Source organism: Podarcis filfolensis, assembly GCF_964270895.1.
Source record: "Podarcis filfolensis genome assembly, chromosome: 8".
NCBI lineage: Eukaryota > Metazoa > Chordata > Lepidosauria > Squamata > Lacertidae > Podarcis > Podarcis filfolensis.
This window is the reverse complement of record NC_139611.1, coordinates 31,029,358-31,049,657: the sequence shown is the minus strand read 5'-3', so window position 1 is coordinate 31,049,657 and position 20,300 is coordinate 31,029,358. Positions and strand designations below refer to the sequence as shown.

Below are 20,300 nucleotides of genomic sequence, written 5' to 3'. Positions count from 1 at the left end.
TATATAAGTTTGGTTTGCAAGCTTCCTTAAGGACATTTAAATAAATAAGTAGGCATATGGATGCTCTAATTTACATGAGAGAAAGCACCAGTGAACACAGTAGGGCTTACTTCAGAGTAAGCATACATTGGCTTATATGAGAAGAGCTCAGGAATACATCTAGTCAGGAAACAGCCTAAGAAACATGTGGTTTATGCAGCGCCAGCCCACTTGTTCTCCCTGAAGTTATCTTTGCAAATGACTGTGAAACAAAACTTTTATATGTAATACTGGCTACAACAGCTCTATAGAATTCCGGCATTGTGAAACATCTGGAGTCTTTCTTTCAAGGCCTTCATCAAGAGGGGATTTTCTCTCTCTCTACCAGTTACAAAGTGTGTCTGCACACTGTTGATCAGAGCAATGACAACTTTGCATGTGAACCTCTTGAAAAACAAAAGAGGGTGGGGAAATAAAAACTATGGAATGAAAGAGATTCTTCTCTTTTGTAAATATAGATTATGAATCATAGCATTTTGCGTATGACATTACTTGGTTAATACTCTTTTCATTTTGCATATGCGTCCTCTTGAATAGTGATTGTTTGTAATTTCAGATGTAAGGAAAGCACTGGATGATTTGCAGAAAGTCATGAAGAACTTTGAATCCAGAGTTGAATTCACAGAAGATTTGCAGAAGATGAGTAATGTAAGACATTTGTTATTGCATCCAAAGGGCACTTTATAAAAATGATAAGAAGCATATGAACATAACAGAGGCTACTCACCTCTCAAACCACTTCACATTGCAAAGTTTGTTAGGTTCAAGGACCAGGAGCTGTTAAGACTGGCATGCATCCAGAAGGATTTACAACCTTAGTCTTTGAAGATCAGAAACAAACCCATCCCATGTCATACCACAAACTATTTTCAAAACTCCCCTCAGTTTGCTTGCTACATAGCATGGGCAACTGCCATTTGTGACGCAGAAGTCCAAAGCTCACTTACCACTCGCTAACCAGATATGTGAATGCTTAGCAAGTAGTTACTATCAAATATACTTGCTAACTCTAACATTTTTTCCAATTAGGCAGCAGGTGATTTTGTGGATATAAGAGAAGTTGCTGAAAGTAATGGCACTGAAACAAAAGGTGAGGTTTTGTGGTTTTAAAATGTGCTCAACCATTGTGGGATCTGTGTTTCACATTTTTATTATTTTTTCTAATACGAAAACCAAATGGTCTCCAATTTACTGTGTGACTTAGTGCGTAAGGTTAGGTTTCTCTAGGCACTTCTGAAAATGGCAAGATACATTTATAAACTGAGGCACATGCATCATTTAATGTGATACCCTTATAACCAAGCTAAAATAAATAGGAATTTTTGTGCCTCTTCCTTGAAGAGTCCAGAATAAGTTTCTCAGACATACTTGTTATACTGTTTTTCATCATTTCCCCAATACACACTGGAGTATGTTATAAAGGAGGGGTGGCTAGCTAGCCCTAGCCAGCATGAATAATAGTCAAGGGCAATGGCAGTTGTAGTCCAGTAGCAGCAAATGAACATTTACTGTAGAGAGTTTAAGGAATAAAGAAGAAACTCTCACATACCCGAGAGCCATTGTGGATCTTTCAGCCTTGGATCCGCAGCTGTTGTTGGATTACAACTCGTACCATCCCCAGCTAGTTTAGCCAACAGTCATGGGTGATGGCACTTGTGGTCTTAACCAACATTTGGGGGACCCAAGGCAAAAGAACACTGGTGTAGACACCATGGGACTAGATGGACTTGTGGGCAGACTTAATATAAGGCAGCTTTTTATCTTCTGATATAGCAGATGTAAAGTTACTACACTGAAAATATCCCAGAAATGCTGTTTTTCTGGGTTTTTTTTGGGGGGTGGTGGCATGTATTTTCGCATTTGGATAAACATCAGGTACTTTTTGCCATGCGACGATTATATAGTTCATTGGTGCTACTTAAAACTTTAGTAGTAATTTGAAACATTTTTTTTAATGTTCTTTGTCCAAAGTCCTTCATTACAATTGCCTTTTTGCTTCCTTTCCTTTCCTTTGTATTATGATGGTAATATAATTTTTAAAAACTCTCTTGCTTTGTTTATTACACAGGAAAACACAGAATTGCTCACAAACCTCATTCTAAACCAAAAACATTTGCTTTTGAGGCAAATCTTCAAGAAAATGGAACTGGCGAAAAATCCAGTGAGGACTTGAAATCAGAGGAAGACTTTTGGGCCAGACTAGATGAACTAGAGAGACAAGAAGAGATACTTGGTGAACTCGACAGGTATCTTAACAGTTGTTGGTTGGAGCATTCTGTTCAAAAGAAGAGAGAATTTGTAGAACTGAAGCTTGGATATTTATTGAGTCAAACTTTTCCACTTAATCAAGTCTGGGTTCTCAAACAGAGAAAGACATTGGTGATTTGTGTTTCCATTGTTGTCAAACATGCATATTTTGAACACTATCTCATGCATTGAAATTCTCTCTGAGTCTAGGACTGGCTACAGAATTCTGCTTAGCACTTAGAAACACTCTCCCTGGTCTTTCCTTTTTGGTGAACAAAGCCTGACCCAAATTTATAGTGCATTGCAATCCCATATGCAGTGTTGCATTTTGTATATCTGATATTCTGTGATTATTATACCCACGGTCTCATTACTTTCTGCTTCTGCAACAGTTTCCATTTCCAATCACAGCAAAAAGGAAGTTTCAAAGTTCTTTTCTTCATCTGGAAAACTTGAACTTCTGTAATCTTCCTTTGTTACAGGACGAGGTTGCTGCTTAAATAAAAACAAACTGACCAGCAAATACAGTAGATTTGGCTTGGGTACTGATGTGCATAAACAGAAACATATACTTACCCGTTTTAGTCACTTTGATAGCGAAAAAAGGGAAATCCCAGGAAAAATGGGGAAGGAGGGAGCAGACAGAAAAATGGTAGGATAAAAAAATGCACTATTATACTGTCCCCACTTTCCTGCTACGGCAGAAGGAGAGTAGAGACAATATAACGAGAGATTGAACGTCAGCATTTGGAACACCCAAATGAAGTTCCCAATGAGTCCAAAAAGTGTTGGGCATTAAACTTTTTCTCCACCCCCTTTTTTCTTCCTGCTCCCCCACCCCAATTTGAATGACAGAAGAATGTAATCATTTAAGTAGTAAGTGTGGAATCTTCTGGCTAACACTTCTGGCTGACACATATTTTCACCATAGACTTAAATTAGTTTTACAGTAATTCATTCCGCCAAGGGAACCATGGGATTTGTAATTTTGTGAAGCGGAGGACACTGAGAACATAGAGAATATAGGAAGCTCTGTTATACCAGGTCACATTATGTATCCAGTTACCACAGTATTGTCTACTCAGATTGAAAATGCCTCTCCAGGGGGTCATACGGAATTCTCTCCCATCTCTTGCTACTAAATCCTTTTAAATGGAGTTGCTAAGGATTTAACCGGGGACCTTCTGTGTGCAAAGTGTATACTCTGCCACTGAGCCATGGTCACTCCTAAAGTTTCTCACCAAACAACAATTCCCGTGACTCTTTATAGGGAAAGAGGAAAGACCGTTCAGGGGAAGTAAACTGTTATAACATAGTAGTGCAGGTAGAGCCTTTGACCATACTGGAATTCCAGGATTGAGTTTACAACATCTTTCTACAAGAAAACAACAGTTGCTTAGTTGTACTTAAAGCACAGTCGAATAAATTCAAAGCACTGTGCCATAAAAGAGTTGAGATGAGTCTTGAGGATGAGATTGGATCACGCAGCAGCCAAAGTTCCAGAACCATCAGGTAGCTGGATTTAACTTGTATTAGAAAGTAATAAGAAGAAACTGGTGGGCAAAAAGTGCCAAAATATCTGTGGAGTAGGTAGGTCGGGGGGGGGGGGCAAACTTTTAAAAAACCTTCAGTAATTTTACTTACCATTTACTTAGCAAAATTTGTATACTGCTAGATTGTAATAAAACCTCATGAGATTTCCCCTCAAGCTAATAATTGGAAGTTTTTGGTGGTTTCTTGGTACATAGGAACAATTGGTGACATTGGAAATAATGGCATGTACGTCCCCATTGTGCACCACAGCAGCAGAGCATACTATTAGAAATCATAACAAGTCTGTTAGTGGCTGCTAGTCAGGATGGCTATATGAAGCCTCTTCGTTTTAGTAGAGTAAGCAGGGGAGCAGCAAGAGAGAACTGTTGCCTCCATGTACTGCTTGTGACTGTCCCAGAGGCATCTGGTTGGCCAACATGGTAAACAGGAAACTGGGTATTATTTGTTTATTTGCTCTATTTTGCAGATTTATAAACCGTTTCACAGCCAGAACCTACTGAAGCAGTGTATAATAAGATAAAATGAGCGATAGTACAAAATATAGAAAGTCTAAAACAATAAAACCATTTCTACAATTGTACAGTTAATATTCCATAAAAAGACTCGGTCATGCTTCAGGGAACGCTATCTTAACCAAAAAAGAAAAGAAAAAAGTCTTTAGTATCTGCATAAGTAACAAGCTAAAAAAAGGTAAAGGTAAAGGACCCCTGACAGTTAAGTCCAGTCTACTTGTCAAATTTCAGCTTCTAACTGATTATAGCAGATCAGTGCTGCAACACTAGAAGTCCAGTTTCCAGTACAAACCAAGTGTGCCTCTGGTGCATTTGCTACTCTTTGGTGTTATTTGTAAAAAATAAGATAGTTGTCCATATCTTGCAAAAGAAGGGAAAGCCCTAAAAATATCCAAGCATCAGCTAAATGCTTATTTTATGGCTTTGAACTGGAACTGAATTTCATCCTTCCCCATCCCCACTCTAGGATCTCTGATGCTGTTGAGGCAAATGGAGAAGACACTTCCTCCTCTGAAGAAGAGAGAGAAGAAAAAAAGACAGATGTGAATATGGCCGATAGGGGGGAAGAACCTAATACTCAGGGCAACTTCCAGAAAAAAGTAACCAACTCAGAAGTGTTCAGAGACCAGCTTAATGGCCCAAATCATTATTGCAGTGATGATGATCAGGATGATTCAGCCATTGCTGAGCACGTCGTACCGACAATATATTTCTCTCATACTGTGGAACCTAAAAGGGTTTGTATTGCAAGGATTGTTGAATTCATATTATGGAGATTGTTGAATTATCAGTTTGTAATGCTTTTCTTGCGTAATACGCTGCTACTTTTACATGTCGAGAGACCAGGCTTATTTAGGGTTCTAACTAATGTTGTATTCTCATGAAATGATTAGGTAAAAGGGGGGCTTTTGCATTTCTAATCTAAACTCTTTGCTTTCAAACTTAAAAAGAACACATGTGAAAAGAATATGGTATTAAAGTCTACATGCTACCCAAAACTGCTTAAAATCTTGTTGGCTTTAGGTAAAATGGGAAATGGACTTAACCAGGAATGTCCTTTCTTCTCAGTAGGCTTTGAGGGCAAGAAATGGGATTATACCTCTTCATTTAAAAGATAAGGCAAACTTTGCTTTCTGTCTGAAGAGGATCCCTACCATGTTCAGGTCATTGGAAAGAGTAGTCAGAAGGACACCTAGGTACACCTAGGACCTGGTATGATCGGATGTTGATGGAGTGTGATGGTAATGCTGTTTATTGCATTTTCTTACACTTTGGCATCTGGAATGTAAACTCCAGGGTGAGCTGAAAGACTGAAGAAATCCCATTACTCCACCTTTTCTTTGGAGATGTTAGCCTAACTTATCCACAGAAAGATGACTAACTTATCCGCAGAAAGAGTTCAGGATAGAACAGTTTGCCCTCAGTGTTGGTGGAGGCAGGATCCCATCACTCATAGGCTATCCCCATGCCTGAGAAAAAATTTGTTAGTACTACAGCTCTTTTCTAAACCTCTGCAGATTTGCATTGGTATATCCCAAGAAGCCTGGACACTCTCCTCTCTTCCTGCCATATTGCTGAGACGAGAACAGATCAGTGCTGAGGACGAGAACAGATCAGTGCTGGTCTAATGTTTCCTTCCTACTCCATATATGATAATTAAGGAGAGATCGGGAAGGTATATTGGAGCTGTTCTTTAAAAGGCTGGCTTTGTTCCCAGATTTAAATTGGAGGCAGAAAGTGAAATGAGAAGAGTTGCCTCTCCTGTTAGGACATCAGGTTTTTTGCCCCAGCCTTCTGATTGAGAAGAAGAGTTAACCCTTTGCTGCTTTCTCTCATAGCTGATGAACAACAATTTTGTTTAAATTTGGTTTAGGTTATAGCCCTGAATAGAATTAGTGTTTTGAAATTTATTTAGATTTTTCACTGTCACAGTGGATTTCCTTATGGCTATTGGTGCATCTCAGGTCACCTTAAACAAGGGTGCTCAGGTGCGTCTAGATTTTGCTATCTTGTGGTGTACTACAGCCTGCTGTGTCATCCAAACCCAGAAGTGTGGTTAAATGTAAGTATGGTTAGTTTAAACAAGCCAGCTTCGGAAACAATGGTTTGAAATTGGCTTGTTTGAAGTTACCGACGACAAATTGTGGTTAAGACTAACCACACTTCTGGGTCCACACATAACAAACCACTGTTAGCTGAAAACAGAATCAGAAGCTTCTAACCTCTCACAGCTATGCTAAAGAGGAGTGGATGGGTAGGAGCAAACAAGCCCAAGGCTTATTCAGGCAACACCAAACCACAGTTTAGAATTGCAGCCAAAGCCACCCCTATACATGGGGGTGCCATAGACCTTAATATTTTGTTTGTTCAGCTGATTAAAGATTGATATTTTGCTGTCTTTGCTTGATTAAAGTCTGATTATTTATGACTAATGTTTATTTCTGCCTCAGGTACGAATAAACACAGGAAAAAATACTACTTTGAAATTCAGTGAGAAGAAAGAAGAGGCAAAACGCAAGCGAAAGAATAGCAATGGCAATGGGCACTCAGCTACAGAACTGCCCAGCATCAAAACACCAGCAGACATTTATCGGTATGGCACCTGAAGCAAGAACAGTTTGGTGGGGTGTGATTCATTTTGCATAGTATAGCTCTAGAACAGTTGGTAATCTACCAAGAGCCAGAGGGCCACAGCTAATAATTAATCCTATTTAATTCCATGTAATTAATATAAATTATATAATGTATTCCTGAACCTTTTGTATGCCAAATTGCACCTGGTAGGAATATCTCACTTATTCTGTATTATTCATATTTGACAATTATTCAATTATTCAGTTAAATGGTTCCTTAAAATGGCTTGGCCATTATGAAAATTGCAAAAACAATCAATTTGTGTTTCATTTTGCTGCTATACCTACTTAGGGCATTTAGCAGATATTGCTATTAATGTTTTCATATTGTTTTTAATTGCTACTGCTATTAATGTTTTCATATTGTTTTCATATCACTTCATATAAAAACAAAACATCTGCCTGTGAGTGTATTAATGCAGAAATTCTCAGAGCTGAAAAATTTCCAAACTACTTTGGGGTGGCATGTTCCTTACTCTTCTAAAGCGATTTACTTTATTGGCAACCGATCATACCCATGGCAAAGCTACTGAGAAAACATCCCATGACTTTACAGCAGCTTATGCTTTACATGCCACAAGTTCCAGGTTCAGTATTCAATATCTCCTGTTAAAGCGGCCTTCTTCAAACAGATTCCTGACAGATGTTGCTGGATTACAAGTGCCATCATCCCTAGCCATTGAGCATGCAGGCTGGGGCTGATGGGCGTTGTAGTCCAACAACATCTGGAGGACGTCAGGCTGGGAAAGGCTGCATTAAGGGTTGGAGGTAGGTAATGCTTGGAAAAACCTTGAGACATTGAAGAGAGACTGCTAGCAAGAATACAGACAATACAGAACTAGGTGGACCCATGATCTCTCTCTGTCTCTGTATCTCACTCCACCCTCTGCCAAGCCTGTGAAGCTCACAAGTTTTTCAGATCTTCTTTCACTTAAATAACCACACATTATATTCTCTTGAGCGTGATAGATAATTTGAAGTCAAATCCGGTTACTAAAAGCAAAAACACTGTCACTTTATAAAAAGGTTCCTTCAGGTGGTGTCCATTGTCATTTTGCAAAATACAAGTCTTTGTAAAGCTCTAATAAGGATGTTCACTCCTGAAGAAATGTGATAGGTATCCACTCAAAAGTGGCAGGGTAACAGTTGCGTTGCTGAATGTAATCCACCTACCTTGCATCTTTTACAAGAGTTCAGTAAGAAAGTTGACTAGGCAGAGTCATCATAATTAATTTGTACCAAAGACAGTGAAATTATTGTGAATTTGTCATGTGGTTCTCTGCCCCCCTTCTCACATAGTTTATTAAAGCTAACATTTTCCTTTTGCAGAGTCTTTGTTGATGTTGTGAATGGAGAGTATGTCCCTCGTAAATCAATTTTGAAGTCTCGAAGCCGTGAGAACAGTGTTTGTAGTGATACCAGTGAGAGCAGCACTGCTGAGTTTGATGACAGACGAGGAATTCTGCGGAGTGTGAGCTATGATGAAAGTACCTACAGTGATAACAGCGAAGGAATCTTAGTGGAGGAAGAAGAGGGGGAGCAGGAGCATCTTTCAAAAAAACCATCGCCATTATCAGGATTGTATGAGGTACAGAGAGAAGGTTCTTTCATTTATTGTTTCTTTTTAGGAGAAAACGTTAGGACAAATTAGAAATCTTATTAATGTTGATTTCATTTTTCGTAAATTGTCTCTTTAGCTGTCACCAGCTTATTCCTTGGGCAGAACAACAAAAATGTGCATTCCTTCATCTACAGGCACACTATTCTCTTTCTGACTAAGGCATGCCGGGGGCATTTCACAAAGGCAGCCTTTTCCCCATGTCAGTCTGTTTAGAGCACAGGTGCCTCTGTCAGTGCTCTTTCCTAAGTCAGGTAAACCATTTATAAAACACTCTCTTGTGAACCTTGGCGCTTGCATCCTAGATGCATTTACTGGGAAGTAACTGCCACCATTTCAGGGGAAGTACGTTTTCTTAGGATTTAGTTGAGATTTCCTCCTCAGCTAGAAAGAAACTGGAGAGTTCTGCACTCTCTCTTGCCTTGTTCTCGAGGGCAAATGGATCAAAGGGGCCAGAAAAAAGGGATACTCTAGCAGCAGGGTAAGTTGCTCAGAGGACACCCACCTCTAAAAGCAGCACAAGGAGTGGAGGCACACAGACTTTTTCATTGGGAGAGGCACATAATAACGATGGGAAAAGAGAGGGCCTTGCTTCCTATGAGTGACCAATGAAAATCTGTGATTTAGCATTTTGTTCACATCTTGCCTACTATATGAAGAGCCATGCTGGATCAGGCTAAAATGACCAGCTGATCCAGGGACCCCTTTCCTGGAGCGGACAGCCAGATGCCTCCAGATAAGTTAACATAAGGCAGTCCACAAGGGGACAATTCCCTAATGTACCTCGCAGTCTTCCGGCATTTAAAAATATATTGAGCTTGTCTGCCACTTTCTATAAAATCTTACTTAACTGTTGTGATGATGTTGACAGGGGGGAAACATGTCAACACGCAAAATAGTTTGTAGTTCGTACACCAGGTGTCAGCTTGAAGCAGTTAAAGGAGGCATAATATGAAACCTTGAAAGTGCAATATGATTGAAATGTTGACAGGCCCCAAATCTGCAAAGTTGTATCAGTTGCGGAGCTGAAATTTACTATTGCATCATCTGTTTTTATGTTCTTGAAGACCATTTTTTTTTCTTATTCCAAAACGTACATAGAGGTATGAATATCTCTCCTTAGAACACTAGCACTCCTTCTGGTTTTCTTTTGAGGAAGCTAGACAATTTTCCTTTGCGGGGAGTTGCTGTTGGTTTGGTGGAGTTTTTTCTATATTTTTGACTAAAAGAGTGATGGTAATACACTTTGTAACTTATAAGCTTATTTTCAAGGTTTCCTTTCCTTGTAGGCTTTCTCGGGGACTGTTGTCGAGAAGGAGCCTTTGTCTCCTGCTTCAGCACCACACCCAGTAATCGCTCACCCTGCCCTGCCTACCATTCTGGAGCGAAAATCTGAGGAAGTTCTTTCTGAAGCTTCAGAAGAAACTACAAAGAGGGTTTCAAAATTCAAAGCTGCCAGAATGCAACAGAAAACCTAGTTTCTGCTTAGACAATGGAAGTTTAAAACGGCAGGCTGCGTTGATTTGATACTGTTCATGTTTAGACCTCTGTTGATGATATTTCTTAAAAAAAAAAAAAAATCGGTGAAAAAACACTTCAAAATTCTTCTTATTTTCTTAATATCCCTGTATGCAGTCAGCACCTTTGTATATGTTTGCCTTACGATAACAGCACTTGGAATAATTTTCAAAAGAATAATCCTCATAAGGCTGTGTGTGTGTGTGTGTGTGTGTGTGTGTGTGTGTTTAAACCTAAATACAGGCAGTTTTGTACCAGATGTGATGTTCTACATACCATATGGGTCGTTTGAAAGAAACTTTGCAACTTTCAAATAGAGCCAACAATTATATTTCATGACTTGCTTTAGCGTTTAAGACTTGCTCATATCCCCCATTGTTTTGTAGGGTTTGCTTTTAGGTGTCTGTGCTGACGAATCATTTCTTTCCTACTAGCATAAAACCTCTGATAACTTGTATAAACTCTATGAAACAGAACGCTGTGTTCGCGTACTTTGCAGGGATGTTTCTTTGATGGAAAAAATGGTATTTTGTAAAATTACACTTTTCAAGTAAAAGAAAAAGAAAAAATCTGAAATGTTGAAAGTATTCTCCTTTGGGTTATTATATACAGTGGAGTTGAAACATTTTCTCAGTTCCAAATTCCTTGAGCATGTTCTCTGACCTTTCCAATACAGAGCCCTTTACTCTCTTTTCTTTTCTTTGTGTATGAAACACCTATTAACGTCAATGGAAATTACGTGCTCATGGGGAGAAGAGCTTAACCCTAAACTAAAGGAGGTTTAGCCCCAAAGAGATCCTCCCCTTCCATTGTGCATTCAAAAATGTGATTCTGTTGTCGTGGGCTGTTCCAGGAAGCAATCGACCCTGTGCCGTTATTGTTCAGAGTTTGCAACTTGAATACAAGACACAGCATGGACATGTAATCAAAAGGAAGCAGTCTATCAGGCCAGTCCTCCAGCTGCACACTGTGGCAGCATCCTGCCTGCAGCAAATGGCACTAGGTCGGGTTGCAGGATTTTAGTCCACTTACCCTTCTAAGAGCAAGCAAGTGTTGCATTATTTCCCTATTGCCATCCAAGCACAAATCAATGAGCTGGCTGCAATATCCATACAAGACCACCTGCTTCAGTTCTTTCATGAACTGGGAAGCAACCAGATCAGGTCCACAAGGGGACTTCCCTCTCAGCTTTCAAAACCAAGGCCTATAAGTATGTCTTGCAGGAGCAGCAGCCTAGGCAAACTGGTGGGAGTAATAATTTGTGTAGTGTTAGTTGCCCTGACAGCTGTGGGCCTAGCTATGAGTCCAATAAATAAACAAAATGAAAGCAAAATAGCAAATTATCTTTCTCCCCTTTCAGCTTGGTTCACTTTTCCATGTTACACTTGTTCCCACGTTCTCTTTGCGAAGCTAATACTGAGCAAGTATTGAGCAGAAGCAGCTTCCATTGTGGCCCTAGCACACAAGAGATGCCCTGAACCTTTGTCTTTAGAGAAGGGGAAATCAACTTTCAGGAATTTAGTCAAGGTAGGCAAAGGGAATCGCTGCAGCTCAGTTGTCGAGCACACTTTTCGTGCAGAAAGTCCCAGGTCCAATCCCTGGCACCTTCACCTAAATGGATTAGGTGGTGGGAAAGACCTTTGCCCAAGAACCTGGAATGCTGCATGCAGCTAGTCAGAATAAGATGGAGAAATAGTTTGATCTGACCCGACACCAGGCAATTTCCTGTGTTCCTAAATAATCTTGGACCAGCCCTACCATTGGGCAGAGTGGGCTTACTGTTTCAAGCAGCTGATATTGGGTGTCATGAAACAGCAGCAAACTGTTTAGCTGTTCTGATTTTTTTATTGTATTTTATTATTGGAGAGGAGCTTGCCTCAGGTGACAAAATAGTATGACTGGCCTTGAGTACCATGTTCCATGACCATTGGGAGAGGGACACACACCATTTGTTGCTCTGCCTCAGGTGGTAAAATGTCTTCAGCAGCCAATACCCCATTCATTTACTCCAATTTGCTTATGTACTAAACAACCTTTACAGTGCAGCAAAAGTTGAGCGTTCTGTTGTATTTGTAAAACGGTGCTTCTGGTTCTCAGAGGGGAGCCTGACTCCTAAGAAGGCTTCTGCTTGTCTGTTAGTTACAGAACTCAGCCAGACATGGAAAGCTGAGGACTGGTGAGTTAGATTGGAATTCAATCTGTTCATATGCATGTCAATATCAATCTGGACTGGTGGCCGTTATGTGTTATGTTCTATGTTCTATAGGATAAGGAGCAAGTCTTTAAAGCAAGGAACCATCTGCAAATCTTACTGGACAGTTGGTGTGGTTTAATGTCTAGAGCAGGGGTTGTCAACCTGGTCCCTACTGCCCACTAGTGGACATTTCAGGATTCTAGGTGGGTGGTAGGGGTTTCTATGGCACAAGCTGAATCCTTCCAATAAACACTGGTGGGTGGTAAGGAAATTTTACCATCAAGAAAGATGCATTAGTGGGCGGTAGGTATAAAAAGGTTGACTACCCCAGGGTTAGAGTGTTGGGGTGGGATTTAGGGAACTGAAGTTCAAATTGCCATTACATCTTTTGGGGGAGGGATAGAGGCTCAGTTCAGATTGAAGTTGGTTTTGGGGGAAATGCATCAAAATGCAGTATTCCATAAGAAACTGTAAGAGAGACATGGATTATAGCTAACATGTATACTCCATTTCCCCAAATAGCGATGGGAGCACACTAGATGCAGAGTAAATAGCAGCCTGTACACAGCCCTGGTCTCCCTTAACCAAACCAACTTTATAGGGTTGTTGGTAAGGCAAAATAGCTCTCAGAGCTCTTTGGAAGAAAGGCTGTGTACAGATGTCATGAGTCGTTTTATTTCTTATTTATTTATGTAAAATATTTACAGGCTTCCTTTTAGGGGCATTTCTTCCCAAAGCAGCACGCATAAACGGCAGATAGATAAATCAAGATGATATACTTTACTATGAGAAAGCCACTCTGATCTCATCATAAGTCAGTTAAACTGTTAGGGAAAGACAGCATTTTAAGGAATAAGTCTTTGAGGCTCACTTGAAAGTATGTAAGGCAGGGAAGCAAGTGTAATCCAATCAAAAGGGGGTTCTGTAACAGCAGGGCAACCCCTAAAAAGGCCCTGGTGTGTGTGTGTGTGTGTGTTTTTGCTTACCAACCTAATTGACCTTACTGACAGAAATGCAAGCAGGATCTCTGAAGCAGATCTCATTGTGTGGGCAGGATAATACAATGAATAAGTGCCATTCACAATCCTAATATCAGTCTATCAGGTCAGAGAAGGGAAATCCTGCACTGATTCTAATTCACATATTTTTACATTGACTACTATGTGACTTGTGTGGCCAGCTGGCCAGCGTAGGAGCAGAAGTCATACAATGGTTTTCTGGAATATTGGTGTCCCCTCCCAAATTGGAAAGTTTGGAGTGTGTGAGAGGGAGTTTGGAGTGTGTGAGAGGGGGTGTTCTTTGGGACCTAAACTTGCAAATACACACACTATAATTGGATATCGCAAACCTCATTGGAGGTGTTAATCATTAGCTTGATACATGCTGAAATGTAGATTTTATGGCTCTAAAGCATATTGCGTTAGTACTAAAATAAGCCATCAATGCCAGTCCACCCTCTATTCACGGCTAAATATTTAAAGGAGGTTATTTATAGCTTCCTTAATGAATTCTTGGCTAAACAAAATGAAATTATGTCCTAGAAAAGTAGGAGCTATTTTGTAACCAGAACAGTGCATCTATAAAATATAGTGCTATGAATATGTATTTTAAATAACAAAGGGGTTGAAGATCTAATCTAATCTACCAGAGCTGGTTAATTAGAGAAAATGGGCCCCAATCTTAACTATGCTTACATGCTGTAAATCCCATTGGCTTGCCTGAAGTACAATTGCTGTGTGTGCATCCTTTTCCTCTTCCCTCCAGCTGCCTTTATCTGGGTCCATGGATTCGCCCCCCCCCCGACCCTGCTGCTTTCCATGGTTGGCAATCTCTAGCCCTGGATACCATGTTGCAGGCAAGTAACAGTCTCATTATGGATGTTCTATGGACACTATCTATGATGAATTGCTCTGCCTCTGCGGTCAGAGGCCGCAATGCTTCTGAATGCCAGTTTCTGGAAACCACAGATGGGGTTTGTGCTTGGGTCCTGCTTGTGGGTTTCCCATTGGGTCATGGGGTTGGCCACTGTGAGAACAGGTGCTAGACTAGGTGGGCCATTGGCCTGATCTTTTTACAGTCAGGTACCAGCAGTAAGGGGGTACCAGCAGACTTGGAGGAAGGCCACTCACATGAAATTAAGCTAAGGGGCACAAACATCCCACCCCTGTTTCAAATAGTATAATGTGGATGTGCTCCTTCTTGCCCTCTCCTGTCATCTTGCCCTTGCTGTCCCCTCCTCCTCTGCCCTAGATTGCTGCCTCCTCTTTTTCCAGGGTCCCAGGCAGTGGGCACTAACTTTGTGGGCTGTTCGTATTCCACATTATCTTTGGAGGAAAGCTACCTTTTCAGAAGCACCAGCCCTCTTGGGACCGTACGGCAGATAGGGGTTGCGTGATTGCCTTGCTCCCTCGCAGCAGATGTTTCCTGTCTGTAGAAAGCTAATATAATGGGAAAGGGCTCTAAGCTTCTCTTTCTCCCTCACATGCTACCTTTCTAGGTGCACAGTTTGTTGGGTGGTTGATGTTGTTTTTAAACATGGTGGGGGCATTAAAACACGCAACCCCCACCCACAGTCTGAAGTGACATAACTGTAGGTGCGGTGTATCAGGTGTTAATGTGTAGTTCTGCTTTTATTTATCCAAAAGGAGCTTCTAATAATAGGTGTAACCAGGGGCAACAACAACAAAAAAGAGCAACCTAAACCCCTTGATAGGAATCAAAATCTGTGATAAAATTTGTCTCTATGTATGAGCAGAATGGAAGAATCTCGACACTGAAATACTTTCAGTAGCACCCTTAAGAAATAAATCTAGTTTGGTCTTGGAAGGACACTGAACTTTGGCACAGGGCCTAACTCTTCCCTACACTCAGAAATTCTTGGTACTACAAAACAAGTATTTTTATTTATAGTTGTATTTTTTTTATTCTTAATATTTTATACTACTCTATGATTTTCAGTGTGTATCCCACCTTCCTCCTGAATGAAACTAGGGCTGCACGTACATCAATTATAAAACTTTCATTGAAAGAAAATTGCTCTAAAAACATGGATCGGGGGGTTGCCAGGAACAGTGTCACTCAACCATCAAGTGCCTGGGTACTAGGATACATACTTATTTCAAAAAATAAAATGGAAAAGATTGCCTTTTGGGTAAACCTAACTAGAGAATTGCTGAGGGTGCCCTCCTGTTGAGGGAATGTTTCTTCCAACTATTAGGCAAAGCTACCCAATTTGGCTTCCGTTGTGTGTGTGCTTTAACCTAGATTAGCACCTACAAGTAACCTCTAGATCTGTGAATATAAAAACTGGGTAGTGTCTCCATTCCCCCCCCCTTTTTTTACCTATAAGGGAACCTGTGTGTTTTGCCTAAAGTTGGAGACAACTGGGTAAAAACTGGATTTTATATTTAAAAAAGAAAAAGTTGGGGAGCCAACCATTGTATAGTTCTTCACCACAGAAGTCCTAGGTGCAGCTCTTAACCCGCATAGCACCCAATAAAGCCTAATCGCCTGCTGCCTCCACCCACATTCCATCTTAAGGCTGTAACTAAATGTAGATTTCTGGAAACCTTCACACCATTTCCCCATACTCTTCCTCAACCATCTGGAGCAGCTTTACGGGGGACAAGAGTCTCAAGTGAGGGGAGTGCATTGAATAATGGGGTTCTCTACCTTGCACGAGCAGTAGTTCTTCCCACTAAGTCAGGGGTGGGAAATCCCCCCTTTTTTTGAGAGGGGCAAGAGCAGGTATAGGCAAACTCCGGCCCTCCAGATGTTTGGGACTACAATTCCCATCATCCCTGACCACTGGTCCTGTTAGCTAGGGATGATAGGAATTGTAGTCCCAAACATCTGGAGGGCCGGAGTTTGCCTATGCCTGGGCAAGAGGAACATTCCCTCTCTAACAATTTTTTTTTTGGGGGGGAGCCAAAAGTGGATGGGAACCCAGCAAGAGACGCAACTCTTTGTATAGTAGGCTACATTTCAGCCATGTAAAACTTGTAGCAGATACTTGTCTATCAAACCGGTGCTTCTCTTTTCACCGCCATTTTGTGCTGGCACCCACGGCACTTTTATCAACATGAGGACTACGGAATTGGCAGGGAAGGAAAATAACCATGTGGTTGTTTGAAATGGGCACTGCTTTTTAAAGTGGCCTCCGTATTGTGAAAATAACATGCAGAGAAGTTAAGGAGAGAGAGTGCATCATTAAAGACCCCTAATGCTGTGATTGAGGGCACAAGGAGAAGGGGACGACAGAGGACGAGATGGTTGGACAGTGTTCTAGAAGCTACAAACGTGAGTTTGACCAAGCTGTGGGAGGCAGTGGAAGACAGGAGTGCCTGACGTGCTCTGATCCATGGGGTCATGAAGTCAGACATGACTAAACGACTAAACAACAACAATGCTGTGATGTCCTGGCATCAAAAAGGCAACATGGGCTCAGAAAGTATAATCCCATTCATTAGTTGTACAATCTTTTTAGGGAAGTTGTGGAATTTATTTTCTTTGGAGACTTTCAGGAGAAGGTAAAGGGATATTCTTTGGGAATATTCCCTGTGTAGAAAGGACAAGCTTCAAGTTGGAAGGTTGGATTAGCTGATCCATTGGTCTGTTTTGTGGCTTTATTCCATTAATGTGATGGCATTCAGGTGTGCAAATGAGTTTCATTCCCCACCCCTGCCTTTTTTTGAGGACTAGTCACACTGCCATCTTTCAAATCCATCTTTTAAAGAGAGAAGACTAGCTAACATATTTCTGTTCCTTTCTGGGAGAGATTCGTACAGCTGTTCCAGCTGTTCATTTTAACACAGTGATTTATGTTTCAAAATATGAGCTTGGATTAAAAGGAATCTGTGTGTGTGTTTGGTATGCAATATTTTTGTATTACAAATAGCTCCGTTCTAACCCACATTAACCCCATGATATGTGAATTTTGCCAACTCCCCACTGTGTCTTTTAAATCAAATCCAGAGCATCACCAAGTGTGTTCTAATTTCTAAACAAACTCATCTTCCAGTAGAAGTCCTTTAATACTCTACTGCAAATTAGACAATCTAAGATGAATGGAGTATCTTTGTTAATTATGGAGTTTAATTGATCAAAACTACTGGACAGGGTTTTATTTATAGCAATTTCATGCTGGATGGATTCTATAATATTAACCAGCATATTTTTTTATGAAGGTTAAGATGTGCATTTATCCAAATACACAGATAATCAAATATACAAGAGTCCTCTTTATGTAAGGTTACAATGACACAGGTATAGAGAAGATGTTGAGGAGAGGATAGCAAATTCGGATAACTGGAAACCGTGTCGCATTACAGCAAAGCCCAGTGGGAGCCAAAGACAAACTCAGCCCCAAGTTTGTCTGTGTAAACAAGGAGAGTCAGTATGGCGTAGTAGTTAAAGAGTTCTGTACAGGGGCCTGGGAGACCAGGGTTCAAATCCCCAACCTGTGTGAGAAGCTCACGGGATGACCCTGGGCCAGTCGCTATCATTCATCTTAACCTACCTCATTGGGTTCTTGTGAGGGTAAAATTGGAAGGGGAGAACCATGTATGTACATGAACTTTTGGGTGGAAAGGTGGGCTACAAATGTGACTGTCAGCAATTCTGAATGCCATCAATATTATAAGCGCCAAATTCTAGAGCAGTGTTGCCCAAACTTGGGTCCCCAGCTGTTTTTGGACTACGATTCACATCATCCCTGACCACTGGTGCTGCTAGCTAGGGATTATGGGAGTTGTAGTCCAACAGCAGCTGGAGACCCCAGTTCAGGAAACACTGCTCTAGATGATGCAACAGAGCCTGTACATGCAAGTTTTCACCAATGGGGCAAATAGTTTGAAGTGTATGTGTGTGCGGAGAAGATTTTTATCATGGAACCCAAGGTAGCATACTTGTCTCTCCTAAGAGGTCTCTGTCACCAAGACACTGACCAGCTCTTCTTAGCTTCAGCAAAGTAGTGGCTTCATATGCCTTCAGGCATTCCTGTGATCTGTTTAAAGGAAAATAACAGAGGGGATGTGTTAACTTCCCCTGCCCCAATAGTTCTGACACAGATCTCTCTCTCTCTCTCTCTCTCTCTCTCCCCCCCCCCCTCTCTCTCTCTCTCTCTCTCTCTCTCTCTCTCTCTCTCTCTCTGACAGCTTTCCCCCAAAATTATTGACTGGTTTGCAACTAAGTGCACACCTGAAAATAGAGAGGCAGTGTGGTGTAGCAGTTAGAGTGTTGGGTTAGAATCAGGGAGATCCTGAGCTGAATTCATACTCCGTCATTGAGCTCACTAGGTAACCCTGGGCCTAGCTGTGAGGATTGTTGGTTGTGCGATGGTTGTGAGGTTAAATGGAGCAGGGCAGAGTATGTGTGTGGCCCTGGAAACATTGGAGGAAAGGCAGGATATAAACTGCAATTAATAAATAAGCTTACAAAGGAAGCTCTTAACTATGAGAAAACAGGATGCTCTCTGTCCACCAGTCTTCATACGGACAGCAACCTGTTTTAAAAACTGTTTTCCTGAACTGAAATAACTTTGGGTCATAACTCACTGGCAAGCTACACAAGTCTCATTAAAATAAACCAGTTACAGATAGGTAGCCGTGTTGGTCTGCCATAGTCAAAACAAAAAAATTTTTTTCTTTCCAGTAGCACCTTAAAGACCAACTAAGTTAGTTCTTGGTATGAGCTTTCGTGTGCATGCACACTTCGTCAGATACCAAGTATCTGAAGATGTTGAGGAGCAGAATTTTGCTCCTGTTGAGGAGCAGAATTTTACGCCGGTGCAGAATTTTGACCCCTTCTGTTTGGACGGGAGACACCAAAGGAAACTTCAGCTCGGGCAGGAGATCATCCAGCATTGGCCAGAGCCTCCTGCCTCGAGATGGTATCTGACGAAGTGTGCATGCACACGAAAGCTCATACCAAGAACTAACTTAGTTGGTCTTTAAGGTGCTACTGGAAAGAAAAAAAAAATTTTGTTTTAAAATAAACCAGGAAGATGGGGCACAGCATTTGGGGTGGGGTGGGTTTCTCGCTGTTTCAAGGCTCCTTTTAGCCCTTGCTCCAGGCTCCAGTTTCCGCCACAGCTTCGACCAAAACAAAAGGGGGAAAAGTATATTCCCCCCACACACACATTTCTTGATTTGGTCCATCAGCAGATACACAGTTTGATTTCCATCACAAGCAAAAGAGGTGGGGTGGGGAATCTCCCTTTCGGGTGTGCATCTCTGGCTTCCTGGGATCACAGCCCTGCTGTTTGTCTGTAATTAATTTTGCATGCCAGTAGGTAGCAGTGGCGAGCAGAAGCCACAACAGAAAGCTGCCAGTCAGTGATGATAATTTATTATTCATTTCTGTTATAGGTGGGGTGTGCAGACAGTTACAGTAATAATTACTAAGACCAGAGTGTTTCCTAGGCAACCGGTTCCCCCCCCCTCATTCATGCTGTTGCGGAGAGTATGCCTGTAAAGCATGACATTGCTGTATTCTGAGGTTTGTTGCCCTCCTGCTGTTCCAGGTTTGAGGTTAGTTACAGCATCATAAGGGGCTCTCAAGCATAAAGAGCTCAGGCTGGGATTAAAGCCCAGAGAGAATGCTATCACCCTGCCTCTCCCTCTCCTCTCTCACTTTTAAGTAACAAGGTTATAAAAATGCAAATGCCATTTCTAGGTGGGTTATGACTAATATTGGTAAGGATATTTAAGGATCCTTTAAGTTGGCAAACATTTCCCCCCTTTTTTGTTTTTTTGTTTTGTTTTCAAAAAAGGAGGAGTAGAGAGACACAAAGCCCATTTCATTAAAAAATAAAATTTGCAAACAGGGCTCTCTCCCCCACCCCCTACACCCGCTTTCCTTTTTAACTAGAGGGTTGATCAAGCTGAAATGTTTAGCATTATAAATCAATGGGAAACTGCTCTGCGGAGCTAATTGTCAGTGGCATGTTCTTGTTGTTTTTCCAGCCTTTTATGATAATGGTTCTT

General features: G+C 41.2%; 2 protein-coding genes across 4 annotated transcripts in view; one reads left to right on the top strand and one right to left on the bottom strand.

Moving 5' to 3' along the window:
- Positions 1-10,697, top strand: part of URI1 (URI1 prefoldin like chaperone) — a 46,850-nt gene extending 36,153 nt beyond the window's left edge. For all 3 annotated transcript variants that reach the window (XM_083626070.1, XM_083626072.1, XM_083626071.1), the window contains 7 exons: positions 596-687; positions 1,069-1,129; positions 2,108-2,285; positions 4,819-5,089; positions 6,803-6,945; positions 8,315-8,573; positions 9,893-10,697. In XM_083626070.1, the coding sequence (XP_083482196.1) occupies positions 596-687; positions 1,069-1,129; positions 2,108-2,285; positions 4,819-5,089; positions 6,803-6,945; positions 8,315-8,573; positions 9,893-10,081 (1,193 nt within the window). In that variant the 3' untranslated portion in view covers positions 10,082-10,697. The remainder of the gene's footprint in view (positions 1-595; positions 688-1,068; positions 1,130-2,107; positions 2,286-4,818; positions 5,090-6,802; positions 6,946-8,314; positions 8,574-9,892) is intronic.
- Positions 1-20,300, bottom strand: part of LOC310768260 (protein C19orf12 homolog) — a 230,703-nt gene that overhangs the window by 153,685 nt on the left and 56,718 nt on the right. The gene's annotated exons all lie outside the window — the stretch shown is intronic.